This window comes from Ornithorhynchus anatinus, chromosome 16 (genome assembly GCF_004115215.2).
Source record: "Ornithorhynchus anatinus isolate Pmale09 chromosome 16, mOrnAna1.pri.v4, whole genome shotgun sequence".
Taxonomy (NCBI): domain Eukaryota; kingdom Metazoa; phylum Chordata; class Mammalia; order Monotremata; family Ornithorhynchidae; genus Ornithorhynchus; species Ornithorhynchus anatinus.
The window spans coordinates 31,143,573-31,158,658 of NC_041743.1; the positions used below are offsets into that span (position 1 = coordinate 31,143,573).

The 15,086-nt window shown below is 42.6% G+C and overlaps 1 protein-coding gene across 2 annotated transcripts; it reads left to right on the plus strand.

The window, feature by feature from the left end:
• The first annotated feature begins 876 nt into the window (after nucleotides 1-876).
• Nucleotides 877-14,351, plus strand: SMNDC1 (survival motor neuron domain containing 1). 2 transcript variants are annotated; one of them, XM_029081231.2, is made up of 6 exons: nucleotides 877-1,017; nucleotides 3,694-3,813; nucleotides 8,967-9,109; nucleotides 9,734-9,895; nucleotides 11,439-11,592; nucleotides 13,079-14,351. In XM_029081231.2, exons 2-6 carry the CDS (start codon nucleotides 3,694-3,696, stop codon nucleotides 13,214-13,216), a joined length of 717 nt encoding a protein of 238 aa, XP_028937064.1. In that variant the 5' UTR covers nucleotides 877-1,017; the 3' UTR covers nucleotides 13,217-14,351. The 2 variants fall into 2 exon arrangements, with proteins under 2 accessions (XP_028937064.1, XP_028937065.1); XM_029081232.2 differs by lacking the exons at nucleotides 877-1,017; nucleotides 3,694-3,813 and adding an exon at nucleotides 7,097-7,115.
• Nucleotides 14,352-15,086: the final 735 nt, after the last annotated feature.

Sequence of the window (15,086 nt, forward strand, 5' to 3'; positions counted from 1 at the left end):
CCCTCCCAGTGCTTAGGACAGTGCTTGGCACATAGTAAGCACTCAAGAAATCGTCTCGTTATAAGTGCCTCAGCGACCTCATCTGTAAAATGGGGATGAACTGTGAGCCTCCCGTGGGACAACCTGATTCCCCTGTATCTCCCCCAGCGCTTAGAACAGTGTTCTACAGAGAGTAAGCACTTAACAAATACCAGCATGTGTGACCTTGGGCAAGCCACTTAACTTCTCTGTGCCTCAGTTCCCTCATCTGTAAAATGGGGATGAAGACTGTGAGCCCCAAGTGGGACAACCTGAATCCCCTGCATCTCCCCCAGTGCTTAGAACAGTGCTCTGCACAGAGTAAGCGTTTAACAAATACCAGCATGAAGGAGTGTAGCTCAGTGGAAAGAGCCCGGGCTTGGGAGTCAGAAGTCACGGGTTCTAATCCCAGCTCTGCCACTTGTCAGCTCTGTGACTTTGGACAAGTCACTTCACTTCTCTGGGCCTCAGTGACCTCATCTGTCAAATGGGGATGAAGACCGTGAGCCTCCCGTGGGACAACCCGATGACCCTGGATCCCCCCCCAGCGCTTAGAACAGTGCTCTGCACGTAGTAAGCGCTTCACAAATGCCAGCATTATCATTATTAATTATACGAAGCGCTGGAGCCGCATGCAGTGGATGCCCAGCCCGCCGGACCTTCCCCCTGCCCCCGCTATTCCCCCTCCCTGCCCTCCCGTGGCGTCACTTTCGCCCCCCTCCCTGCCCGGCCTGGACGTCACTTCCGCCCCCCTCCCTGCCCGGCCTGGACGTCACTTCCGCCCCCTCCCTGCCCGGCCTGGACGTCACTTCCGCCCCTCCCTGCCCGGCCTCGGCCGGCTGCGGCGGGGGTTGATCCCGCGGTGGGCCGGGCTCTCGCGAGACTTCGGCCTCCCTTCTTCCTTCCCCGCCGGCCCAGTCCTTCCTGCCGTGGGGCCCCGGGGTCGCGCCGCCGCCCTTCGTCCTCCTTCCCCCGCGGGCCGTCACCTCCGTCGTCACGGTGAGTGCCGCCGCCGCCTCCTCCTTTGCCTTCTGTCCCTTCCCGGCGGCGGGGAAGCGGCCTGCGGCCCGGGCCGGCTCCTCAGGCGTTGAGGGTGGTAATGGCGGGGGGGAGGGAGGGAGGAAGGGGGGGGAGGCGCGTTCGAGGCCCCCAGGCCCGATCGGTCCCGCCCCACTCGTTCGTTCACTAATAGTATTTACTGAGCGCCGACAGTGTGCAGAGCACTGGGCTGAGCGCTTGGAATGGACAGATCGGCAACAGAGAGGGACAGTCCTTGCCCGTGGACGGGCTCACCGTCTAATCGCGCCTCCGCTGCTTCCCACTAAGGGACTCTGGGGGTGTGTGTGTGTGTGTGTGGTGGAGGGGGCTGCTCTGTGATCCTCGTCCTCCTTGCCCCCCCCCCCCCCCCCGTGACTGTGGGCAAGTCACGCCACCTCTCTGGGCCTCCGTGACCCCCCCCCCCCCCCCAAAATGGGGATGAAGAATCATAATAATGTTGGTGTTGGTTAAGCGCTTCCTAGGTGCCGGGCACTGTTCTGAGCGCTGGGGCAGATCCAGGGGCATCAGGTTGGCTCACGGGAGGCTCCCAGTCTTCATCCCCATTTGACAGATGAGGTCACTGAGGCCCAGAGAAGTCAAGTGACTGGCCCACAGTCACCCAGCTGACAGGTGGCAGAGCCGGGGTGAAGACGTGGGACGACCTCGTAATCATCATCATAATAATGTTGGTGTTTGTTAAGCCAGCGCTTACTATGTGCCAAGCACTGTTCTGAGCGCTGGGGGAGATGCAAGGTCATCAGGTGGTCCCACATAGGGCTCCCAGTCTTCATCCCCATTTTACAGATGAGGTCACTGAGGCACAGAGAAGTTAAGTGACTGGCCCAAGGTCACAGAGCAGACAAGTGGTCGAGCCGGGATTAGAACCCATGACCTGACTCCCAGGCCCGTGCCCTATCCACTACGCCAGGCTGCTTCTCTACGATTATTATTAACAATAATAATAATAATGTTGGGATTTGTTAAGCGCTTACCATGTGCAGAGCACTGTTCTAAGCGCTGGGGGAGATACAGGGTCATTGGGTTGTCCCATGTGAGGCCCACAGTTAATCCCCATTTTACAGATGAGGTCACTGAGGCCCAAGGAAGTTAAGTGACTTGCCCACAGTCACACAGCTGACAAGTGGCATTCCACCCCCCCAACCCAGCGCTTAGAACAGTGCTTGGCACATAGTAGGCGCTTAACAAATTCCCTCATCGTTACCCTGGATCCCACCAGCTGGCAGAACAATGTTTGGCCCATTCACTTATTCAGTAGTATTTATCGAGCACTTACTATGTGCAGAGCACTGTACTAAGCGCTTAATAGTAAATGCTGAACAAATACCATCATCATCATCATTACCTTGTATCCCCCCAGCTGTTAGAACAATGTTTAGCACATTTTCATTTATTCAGTAGTATTTATTGAGCGCTTACTATGTGCAGAGCAGTGTACTAAGTGCTTAGCACTGTACCAAGCGGTTAATAGTAAACGCTGAACAAATACCGTCATCATCATCACCTTGTATCCCCCCAGCTGTTAGAACAATGTTTGGCACATAGTAAGTGCTTAACAAATACCATCGTCATCATTGTTATTATTAATACCATACTAAACACTTGGCAAGTACAAAGTGACAAGTTCCCTGCCGGACAAGGCATATGTATGTGCCATCTGTCATATTTATTGAGCGCTTAGGGTGGGTAGTGCACTGTACTAAGCACTTGGGAGATTACAGTGTAGCAGAGTTGGTGGACACGTCCGTTCTCTGCCCGCAACAAGGGAGGTGAGGGAAAGCGGGGGTGGTTTTGCCCCTCCTCGAATGGCAGATTCCGACCATGTGTTTGAACTGGGCCGATAATAAGACTAATAATCGAGGTTTGGGGTTAGGCGTCTACTACGTACCTGTCATTGTGCCAAGCTCCGGGATCAAGACAGGACAATCAGATGAGACACAGGCCTTGCCCCCCCATGGGGCTCGCCGTCCAAGGGGCTTTGCCTAGGATGGGAGGAAGACCATCGGGGCCGACGAGTGGGTCAGTGGATCTCAGTCCCTTCTGGGTTCTAGGGTGTTACTGGGGGGGGGGGGGGCACTCCGGTGGCATTCAGTAAATGACCATAACAGATCGCAGACAGGCTAAGGGGTTGCAGGAAATAGTATTGCAGGTTGCCTAGGCGCCTACCTTAGTGCTGATGGGTACTGGGCAACCGGATGAGCACTTCTGTTAAATTTAAAAGATTCGCAGGTGACAGGACCGCTGAATTTTTAAGGATGATGAAGATTATTTTTGGAGATGAATCGCTAAATGTTTATATGAAGCCAGAACTTACCTTGTATACAGAAACTAAGAATGTATACCATAAGAGTGGCTTTGTGAGCAGTTTGAGGATGGGGGTTAAAATTAGCATTGTTGTAGTTAGTGGTCAGTCATGTGTTCGACATATGCTTTAAAAATTGATAGCCTTACATGTTTCACTCACTCCCCGATACTGAAACTGATAATTTTAAAGGTGATGTCTAAGCAGGTTACAGGAAACTGTTGAAAAGTAACTTGAAGGGGGCTCTCGTGTGTGTGTTTTTGGTGGTGTGTTGTGTTTTTGGCATTTTCTTTATGGTGTTTTCCCTCTTCTTGTAGATGTCAGAAGATCTAGCAAAACAACTTGCCAGCTACAAGGCTCAACTCCAGCAAGTTGAGGCTGCGTTATCTGGCAATGGAGAAAATGAAGACCTACTAAAATTGAAAAAAGATTTACAGGTGAATATTGAGTGCACTTGGAAATTGAGACTTAATTTCTTGAAAGATAGACTTACACATAGTCTATCTTACAGGGAGGTGTTTTGACCCCGGAGGTGCAGATAAACTCAAAATAGTATGTTAGCCACAATTTATGGCAGTGGATTTGCTTCTTGAATTTCCAATAAATAGTTGAGTTGGAAAACACTACCAATGTGGGCAGACCTCAAAATTGTCTATTTAAAAACTTTTTCATATGCTTTTTAAAAATGGGCATTAAAAAATTGAGTGGCTCTAAAATGATCAAGCTTGGAAGGAAAGATCAGAAACATTCAAAACATAACCATCTCTACAAAGGTGAGGTGTATATAGTCTTTGTATTTAAGAAAGTAACTTAACAAAATTAGTGTAAATTATGGTGGAAGAGAAATGTAATTCCTAGTAACTTTTTCAGTAAAGAGGGTAATATCTTCAGTTATGATTTTTTCCTCAAAGCTTCCATTTGTGTTTTAAGTTGGCTACAATTTATTTTCAATCCATTCTGTGGAGTCAGATCTTTCTGGCTTTAAGGTTATAAATACTACCCTGTATTATTGAAACAATATCAATTTGTAGTCCAAGTATAATCACACTAAATCTTTGGAATTTTTTATAGCAAACTTGACAATTGCAAGTCAGCAATCATAATTCCATAATAATGTGCATATGGTACTTCTCATTAATTTCCATTTAAAGCTAATAGAAATGGCTTCTTGTCATAGCACCCTCTTGTAATTTGGGGAATATTTTTCTGCCAAGCAGATCAAAAGGAGTTTATTTTTAACTATTTTGTGGATGGATCCCAAGAGTAGACGTTTGTGGTATTTCACTTGGTCAGCCTTATTTTGACATCGTGTTCATGGATCCACTTTCTGGGCTTTTTGTTCACTGGTCATGTTCTGAATTTTTTATTTAGAGTGAAGTTTTTTCATAAATTTCCAAATAAGAGTATTGTATATTTACAGTATGCACCCCCCACCCAAAGAAAATCCAGCCTGAGTAGAATCTAACTTTAAGTAGAGGAGTAACAAAATCTGTAAATTTGGATGGGGGGAGAAGAGAGGCTAATCTTCCCAGGATAGGCAAAGTCTTTATATCGTATTTTATAGTAGTCTATATATTTATATTGTGTGTTCCCCTCCAAAAGGCTTACTACCCATTTTTCCCCGAGGCCCAGATCACATTTATGATTTTCCTTTATATATAAGGTGAAATAGATGGAATAATTGTATAAATATTTGGTAAGACTTGCAATTTCAGAGATCCGTTATGTTTTCCAAGGACTGAGAGAGTATGATCTGGGAGTCAGAAGACCTAGGTTCTATTCCCAGCTGCACTACTTAGTAGCCTGCTGTCTGGCCTTGGCCAAATCACTTCCCTTCTCTGGGCCTCAAGTTCCCTCACATCAGCCAAATTGGAATTCAAAACCTGTTCTCCATCCTACCTAGACTATTTAGATAATCATGTGGGACCTGATTATCTTAATATCTGCCCCAGTGCTTAGTACAGTGCTTGGCACATAGTAAGTGCTTAACAAATACCATTATTATTATGAGTTATAATTATTACTAGTAGTATACCTACGGAGGGAAAAACACATCACTCCTACACGTTCCACGTAACTAAAATACTACAAGTCCATATTTATTTATTTAGAAGCTGAAATAGTGCAGTAATCCAAAGCAGAATGCTCACACCTTCCATAGAAGGTTCAATTGGCAACTTGTTGGGAGCTTCCAAGTTAGAGCGTAGTGAGAATTTACCACTAGTTGCCTTTAGTAAGATTTGTGCCAAGGGAGACCAAATGGCAGTGGGTGATTTTTAATTATTATTTGCCTCCACAGTGGGCCATTGTGCTAACCCTTGTGGTGGCATCGCCCTTCTGTGCTAGGGAAATGTGTTGCATCCCATTCCTTGTCTCTGCCAGCCCCCTGAAAGGCCAACTTGCCATTCTGGTTAAAAGGAATTTTTTTGACCTTTGGTTCTAATCATGGTATATTTTGGGTTGATGGCTTTTAAGCTCAAGAGACTTGACCATCTCTTGCCTTTGGTTCTTAGAAGAAAATCCTTTTTATTTTCAGAAATGTCCTAGACTTGCTCTCTTATTTTTAGTCCCTATGAAATCAGGTATAAATGTTTCAATACAGTTGCAACTGCAGTACAGTTGCAGGCCCATTCAGAGCCACACACACCCACACACACTTACACACTTGTACTTACGAGAAGCAGCGTGGCTCAGTGGAAAGAGCCCGGGCTTGGGAGTCAGAGGTCATGGGTTCGAATCCCGGATCTGCCACTTGTCAGCTGTGTGACTGTGGGCAAGTCACTTAACTTCTCTGTGCCTCAGTTACCTCATCTGTAAAATGGGGATTAACTGTGAGCCTCACGTGGGACAACCTGATGACCCTGGTTCTACGCTAGCGCTTAGAACAGTGCTCTGCACATAGTAAGCGCTTAACAAATACCAATATTATTATTACACATACATACACATTGAAAATGCTGTTTAATACAACTTAAATAAAGGAACAGTCCGAGGAGCTAGAAGTTTTGTACTTGCGTAGTGGTGGTATTGCTCTTTGAGTTTATGCACAGCTGCAGCTTACCTTGCTGCCTTCAGTATATGATTTTGTACTTTATATTGGGCTTAAAGAAATCTAATTAAATGTAGGGCCTCCGTTTGTAGCTGCTTTAATATTTTGCACTCCAAATCATTTTGTAGCTCTATGTCCCTCTTTTCAAACCCGATTTGAACCTTCTGACCTTTCATCACAGAGATGCCCCTTTTCATGCTTTAGCTTTCTTATAGTAAATCCCCTCCAGTTATCCCAGTAAATGCTGTCTTTCATTTGTGGCCAGTACAGTTTTCAACAGACAGCAAGTGAGTCTCCTGAAGTGTTATTGATTTATAGCCTGTTCCTTTTTTTTTGTTTTTACTTCAAATAAAATGAGTACAGTCCTAAGGTCTAGGATTGTGACTGACAAGCTACCAAGTTGGTCTATAGAGTTTTCAGAGTCTATATTAAGCTGTTTTGCTAGATAAACTGATTTACAAAGGAGGCAGGGGTCAAGTCACCTGTCTCCTATATTACAGTGGCTCTCTGCATTCCCGAAACGCCTTCCTTCAGTAAGCACAGTGCTTGGGTGCACCCCCTTTGACCTGCTGATATGTATATCGCAACTCCTGATGCTTCCTGGAATTGCCGATTACTGTAACTGCTGTCCATCTGTCAATGAAGGAGCAGTTTCAGAGCTCAGACTTGGGGGAGGAAAAGTAATTAATGGTATGTACCTTCAAGAACTCCCTCCTATATGAAGTACATTTTGGATAACTAATACCTTGGTCCACATGCACAAAAGAGAAGGAAAATAGTCTTAGAAGCTTTTTGATAAAATGTGTTTGAAATAAGAATTCAGAGTCTGGAAAGCTTCAAAAGGACACTTCAGAGATTATTTTCAAAACAAAGTTCATAAAATAAATTAATCAGAATCTTGGGTAACGTTCAGTGCTGAACTCAATTTAGTCTTGTGGAGGGGTGTGTTTGGTTGTTGTTTTTATGGAGGTTGCATATCTTTCCCCTTACTGAACATTCCTTTCTTGAATAACACTGTGAAAAGACACATTTCCAATGTGATAAGATGATACACACAGTACTAAATGTGTGGCAAATACAGGATTTGAGTTTGTGCTTTAATTATGTTTCACTAGCACAATCAGAGTATAATGATATGTTTAGAACATAAGGCTGGGGGGAGGGGGAGAAGGTGGGAGGGATCAGTTTCCTGAGCTCTATTCCTGGCCCTCTAAGTGACTGGTTAGAAAGTAAAGAGAAGTTGAAGTAAATTACTTTTTGTCTAGGTTTCTAAACCAAGTAATTGATATATTTGATTTGCTTCATGTTCAAAGTATTACATTATTATTAAAATGTATTTGAATTGGAACAAAGCCATCTATATAATTTCACAAAAGATGTAATTTCAATTTTTACTTTAATTCTTTAGTTAAATTTTCTTTCCTGCCATTCGTTCTTATTGGTTTTCAACTATATTTCCATTCTTCTAAATTTTGCGCTTTCTAGTTTTAGTCATGGGGGATTTGATAACCTGGGGCTAGAGGTAGGGTTTGAACTTCTGGCCAATAGACAAAGTCACTGTAATAAATTAGAGAAAGCACCAGAAGAAACTCCCAACAGCTATTGCTCTGCTGGTTTTACCCTAGGCACTTGGCATGATGCTTAAAAGGTGCTTTGTGTACAAATTTAGAAATGTCCCACATGTTTTGTTAAATTTTAACTTTAATGCTCTTTTCTGTAGCTAATAATATTTTTTGTTTTGGGAGGAAGGCAGGGGTTTAAAACAAAAACACCAGCAAAGAAATGATAGGACTTAATCATCAGTCTAAAGCTGCCTTGGCCTAGAGGAAAGTGGAAGATAAGTTCAACCAAAAGTGACCATTCTGAAAATACTTTTACTTATCCAGGCAACACTTGGCAGGGTCCTGGCAGTGATAAAGCTCTAGGAGCAGGGAGTGTCTGTAGTCTATAGTAAAGCAGATTTTTATTGTTGCCTGGCCTCATTTCTTTCCATGAGCTTGTTCTAATTTGCATGGGTGGGAAGCAAGTGAAATGCTTTGTTTCAAATACTGGAAATGGTCACTCTCTTTCTCAGGGCATGTCCTAATTAAGCAGGACGAGAAGGAAAGAAAATCAATTTCATTCTTGGTAAACATACCTCCGTGGAGCAGGGTAAAAATTGGGAGGGCTGGTGAACATTTTGTACTCAACGAGACAGCTTTAATACTCTTTGGCACTGGGCAGTGAATGCAACAGAGTTCGATCTCCATCAGTACTGCCATGTGATGCCCATTCCAAGCAGGATAGTCACATGAAGCAAACATGCCACATCATGCATTTTTCCACTTGAATATTTGACCCTACTTCGGTTTTCAGCATATGCAGATCACCAAAAGTAGCCACTTGCTAAAGTATACACTGGATTAATTTAACGCCACTCCCTTTTCATTAAGCATCTCTGTTGATTAAAGCTGTAAAGACTGATGTTTTTCTCCTACTTATGCTGTTTCAGCCCTGTTTTAATGACTTTTCTAAAAAAAAAAATTTATTCTCCCTTCTTAGGAAGTTATAGAATTAACCAAAGACCTTCTATCAACACAACCTTCCGAGACCCTTACAAGTTCGGACAGTTCTGCTTCTGCCCAGCCCTCTCACTCCTGGAAAGTGGGGGATAAATGTATGGCAGTCTGGAGTGAAGATGGACAGTAAGTGTAGAAAACAAACCTCTCTAGCTATAACATGAAATAATGCAGTACCATGGTAAGAGATTTTCATTCAGTTTGAATACTATTTGGGTCCTTCTCTAGCAAAAGGTGGAGGGTGGTAAAGGCAATTTGGTGAGTTTACATTTTCTGCTTGTCAGGGGATGGGATCTCTCTTTTAGAGAGAAAATGAAATCAGAGGAGATAATTGTGTCCTTCCAACGTACACTTTTTTCTTACTCTTTAACAGCACAAATTAGGTTACAGACTGGGTAGTGGTCACCTTCAATGTCAAGCAAGTCTTTAGAAAGATTGCAGAACGTAATCTATAACTAAATATATCTCTAAGTGAAAAAACCTTAGAGGCAGAGACTTGCTAAATTTTTAGAGGCTGTGAATAATTGACAGGCCTTTTTTTATTTAAATTAGCCTTTTCTCTTGTGATTTTAGTTTGGTCCCAGTAGCACTAGTTTCTTAAATAGATAATATTTTAACTGCCTACAAAGTAGGTTGATTGTAGAAGAACCACTTGAACTTTATATTGTAGCTGAGAAACTGCAGAGTAACTCTTATAGGGATGAATACTAAGCCTTTACTCACCTGCTTACAGCCATGATATCTTTACAGGTGTTATGAAGCGGAAATTGAAGAGATTGATGAAGAGAATGGTACTGCTGCCATCACGTTTGCTGGCTATGGCAATGCCGAAGTCACCCCACTGCTGAATCTCAAACCTGTGGAGGAAGGAAGGAAGGCCAAAGAAGATAGTGGCAACAAGCCCATGTCAAAGTGAGTGACTTAATTGATTGCTGTGTTTTAGAGGCGTAAGACATGTGCCCCAAAAACATCATCACTGTTCCTTATGCCCAGTATTCTGTCTTCAACAGTGACAACAGGAAGAACTGTGTGATAGTTACCCTCTTTGATACATGTCCATTCTTTTAGAGCAGTGCCGCTTAACCTCCCTTCCTTTCCCTCTAATTATGGACCACTGACACTTAATGCGGCCAGACATCTCTTGAACTTACTTATATTTTCACGCTGCCCAACTGGCTGAAGCAGCAAGTTCCGTATACCAGCTGCTGGTTGAGATCATTGTTTTAAAGCTACCAGCTTTTAGTTTTAATTGGAGCCCATGATCATGGTGAGCAACAATTCCTCCATGACTATAAATGTTGATTACCCTCTCAGCCTTCATCTCTCCAGACTGAGGATTCCAGTCTTTTTGCTTTGCCTCAGTAGGCCAGCTTCTCCCCACTCCTGATCACCTTGGTTGCCCTCCTCTCTACTTTCTCCAGCCATGTGTCCTTCCTAAAAGGTTAAACTCCAGGGGCGGACACACCATGGCTTTTGTGCGGTGGCAAAATGGTATTTTTTCTCTTCCCATCTCTTCCTGAAAATGTTCTGCGTAGGCAGGTGCTCACTGTCTTGCTCACCAGCGTTCCCAATATTTGGTAGTAGCGCCAAAGAATTAACCTCCCTGTTTCAGGTGCTCCATTGCTGGATGGGAGATTAGTCAGAAAATGTAGATTCAATTTCAGGTTAGGAAATTTAAGACAAAGGGAAAGGATTTTGATGTGGTTATTTTGTAAACGGGGAAATACAATTTCTTGAAGCCTGGGCAGGGGGTGTTACTATGCTGTTGCCTCTTTGGCAACAGCTTATCAAGTTTTAATTGATAGTAAGCTGCACGTGGACCAGATTGCCTTGAGGAAAATTGGGCCATTAGCTAAGAGGCAACTTTTAGAGATATGGTGATAATTTCTGTTTGTAACAAATACAATAATAACTCATCACCAGAATCGATTGATTCCAGATAAACTCCTGACTCTGCAGACTAGTCATCTTCCTCTGTAAGTGAGGCCAAGTGTTGGGACCGGGGCCAGGGAATTAATTTGGGTGGTGTTGACTTTTATGTACTCTTCCTTGGTTAAGTATTTGAATTCTATTGTCCTGCATTCTTTCCCTGGGGACCTTAATACACGGGTAATGTTTCTTCCTGCTTCCTGTTCTGGTTTTTTTGGACAGTTCTGACAATGATAGATACAATTCTTGATTTAAATTCTTGGGAGAAATACTTTATGGTACCTGGGGGAAGAATTAAATCAGTTTTTTGAAGGTGACAGGGAGGGCCTAAAAGACACCCAGTTGCCCAGAAAGAATTTTACTTTTGCAACTTGATGACTGATTGGCATTGGTTTGAGTAACTGCTTTTGGGTAGACTTGGGTTGCAGGTTTATTGGTTTGGTTTTTTTTTCCTTTTGCACAACCACTGACTTGTCATCTTTTAAATATTCTGAGTTGGCACCTTATCTCCTTTCTTTGCACACAGAAAAGAAATGATTGCCCAGCAACGAGAATATAAAAAAAAGAAAGCATTGAAAAAAGCCCAGAGAATCAAAGAACTTGAGCAGGAAAGAGAAGACCAAAAGGTGAAATGGCAACAATTCAACAATCGAGCTTATTCAAAAAACAAGAAAGGACAGGTCAGTGAATTCTCCTTTTTCCCTGGGTCATAGTCAGAAGGTGGAAGACCATTAAAGGGACTTAGTCTGCTGCTTTGAACACAATAAGTGCTCAATAAATACCATTGATTGGTGTGGTGAGTAGAAGAATGATTAGGCAACCAGGTCTTAAAGTTAACTTGCCCCTGAAGTACCAGTTTGTATTTTGCAATCTCTCAAGACGAGTACTACTCCGGATTAGTGGAGTTTTCTTTAACAATAATAATAACTGGAATTTGTTAAACACTTAATTAGGCTCCAAGCACTAGGGTAGATACAAGATAATCAGATTGGACTCAGTCCTTACCTCATAAAGAGCTCACAGCTGTAAGGAAGGAGAATGGGATTTTAATCCCCATTTTACAGATGAGGAAACTGAGACACAGAGAGGTGGCTCTTTCAAGGTCACAGAGCAGGCAGAAGTGTCCCCAAATGAGGCAGTCCTGTTCTTCTAGGCAACTTTTGACAAGGGAGACTCTACACCGATCACCACTTCATGCAGTTCTTGTAGTTCTGTAGATGCTTTAAAAAAAACAAAAACTCAATCATATGTTAAACTACACATTATTACCCGGTTGTAGGGAGGTTGAAGTGGCAGTTATTTAGTGATTCAGTTCTATTGAGTGTGTGTGTGTGTGTGTGTGTGTGTGTATATATCTTAGTACAAATCCTTATATAAACACCACACACTCCCTTGTTCCAAACTCTTAATTTTAGTGGAATAAGGTTGCTCAATGTGGTGTTAGTGGGAAGAACAAGGGTTTTCTCCTAGAGAGTCAAGAGACCAAAATCTTAGTTCCAGCTCTGCTACTTGCCTGTTAAGTAACTTTTTTTTCTTGGCTTTTTGTTTGACCAAGTCACTTAATCTCTCTGTCCTTGTTTTCTCCTTTCTTTAATGGAAATGAACCATGCTTCTTCCTATTTCTGGTACTGTGAGGTCCATGTGGAACAAGGATGGTCTGATCTCAGATCTTATACCTACTCCAGCACATAGCTTAGGCACTTGATTAATAATTATACTATTCGTTTTAGTTGCTGAAATGAAAACCCTTAGTAATTAGGACATTTCCCCCCTTCCTCCCCACCCCCCCTTGTGGGATGGCATGATTAAAATGGATTTTCTTATCCTGACCTTAAATTAAATTCTATTCCTGACAAAACATTGGTGAGGCATTTATTACCTTTTGAAATCAGTCATTTCCCAAACAAGTATGGGGTGACCTCAAGCTGAATAGCAGTATAGTAAATGCTCATTGTAATAGAGTAAGCACTATATTCATGGTGGAGTACAGCGCAAGTTGGACTTATGTCTCTGAAGCATAGAATCTTTACCCCCCCATGACATTAATTGGTGTTTGGTCATTGCAGGTGCTGAGCTTCTCTATGTTTAAGAAAATTCATATTGTGTTTCAGAATTATAATTCTGTCCAAGGCTAATTAAGAATGGTGTATATATGTTTTTCCTTAGGTCAAGAGGAGTATTTTTGCTTCCCCCGAGAGTGTAACTGGCAAAGTTGGCGTAGGAACTTGTGGAATTGCCGATAAACCCATGACACAGTATCAAGATACCTCTAAATACAATGTCAGGCATCTAATGCCTCAGTAATGAGATAAACTGCTGGATTTCATCTCTGCAGGGCTTTACATTTACCTTTTTAACCTTATATTTTTCTAAAGGTAAATTATTTGTTAGACGTGTAAGGAAGCGACCATTGTCACATTTTCTGACTTCAAACAATAGAAAGAGCCTTGAAGAAGTTGCATTTGATTAAGTATACTGTCCAGTTTTTGTTCTTCATTACCTCCAGCACCATTCCCCCAAGGGTTATCTTCCCTAACCAACTGTCATAGACTCAAGCAGCCTACGTAGAACATTGGGATGAAATATCGACTTTCCAAATCTCAGACATACCAAGTGGAGATATGTACTCTTTCCAAGTCAAACGTGACCCTCTCTGACATTTTGAATTTGGCTGATCCTCTCAACATTGTGTTGGAGCATTATGCAAAATCTCCATCCTGCTAAACAGGTGTTTGCTTTTTCCAAGTCTTTAGAACTGCCATTTCAATCCTAAATGTTGAAGTCTGTTTTGGCCAAGGCCCCTAGAAAATGGCAGCCATTGATTTAAGGTATCTGCCCCTTCAATAATTAGTGTTCAAGTTTCTAAAGCTTTTGGGGGATTAATTCAATCCTATTAGACTTTCTGATGAGACTTTGTTATTTGTGAAAACAAAACCATGTCTAAAACTACCGGCTTTTTATAAGTTTTATATTTGTTTGCTTTCTTCCCCGCTGACAGTAGTGGTTCCATCTTTGGAGGTGTAATGTTTGTATGAAGAAAAAAAGCTAATGTATAGCCCTGTATACAGTGTAGATATTATTTTTGTAAAAAACAAGGCTGAATTAATGAACAAGAGTACTCTGGGTGGCCGAACCATTGAACTCTATGTATGTCTTGTGCATTAATCTGACCACATTTTCCCTGTATATTATGTTCATGTAGCTGAGTTTGTAATTTTTTGTTAACTAGATCAGGTTGTCAGCATTTGTTGATGCAAATGACCATCACAATTACCTGAGTTACATTCAGTTTGAGCTAAATCTGAAACTGATAGTTTAGAATTACCTGCATAGAAAAAGTTCTTCCTATTAATGGAAGAAGGTGATTTTTATGACAAGTGTGTTAATTTCAGTTTTGTATGTTTAACTTTTATTAAATAAAGTGTTCTAAAATCTCAAAGAGAGTATGCAGAAAACTGGACAAAGCCGGGCCTTTAAAAACTCTAACTTCTACAATTAATCCCGGGCTTCGATTGCACACATTTCAGCCACCGAAGAGGGAATTTAGTGTTTTACAAAGGATAGAGATACAGTCTCAGATCTTACTTGCTCTTCCTGGCAAAATGAGCTTCAGAGCAACAGACAGATCTGAAGAGATGCTCTGTGTTGAGAAGACAGGACTCTGAGCTGGAACCGGGAGGAATTAAGAAAAGGAATATTTACATGTGATGGGCACTATGTTTTGGCAGCGTAAGATGGTTTTAAAGATGGCAGTGAGCAGAGAATCTTCCCTCATTCTCCCCATGCCCCGCCCCCACCCTTCTTTGAGCAGATCTTTACTTCTCCCCTACATAACATTGTGCCACAGGGCAGATCGGGCAGAACCAACTGGGACATAGTGGAACTTGTGATGGAAAATTCCACAGAAGCTTAGAATGAATGGGAGGGAGTAGAACTGATTGGCAAGAAGTCTTCATTTAAAATGAAAAACTGTTTCTCTGGTCCTCCCAAATGTGTCCCTTCCCCTCACCCCTTCCTCTCTTTTGGTGGTGGGGGTGGCGGGGAGTCGGGTATTCTTTTCCTTCTAAATTTTGCTTACACTGGGGCCATCTGAAGAGGAAATCATATTAGTCTGATCTGAACTTCTGGCAAAGGCTGAAGGGAAACCCTGTGTTTGGTCAAAAACTGTCTGTGG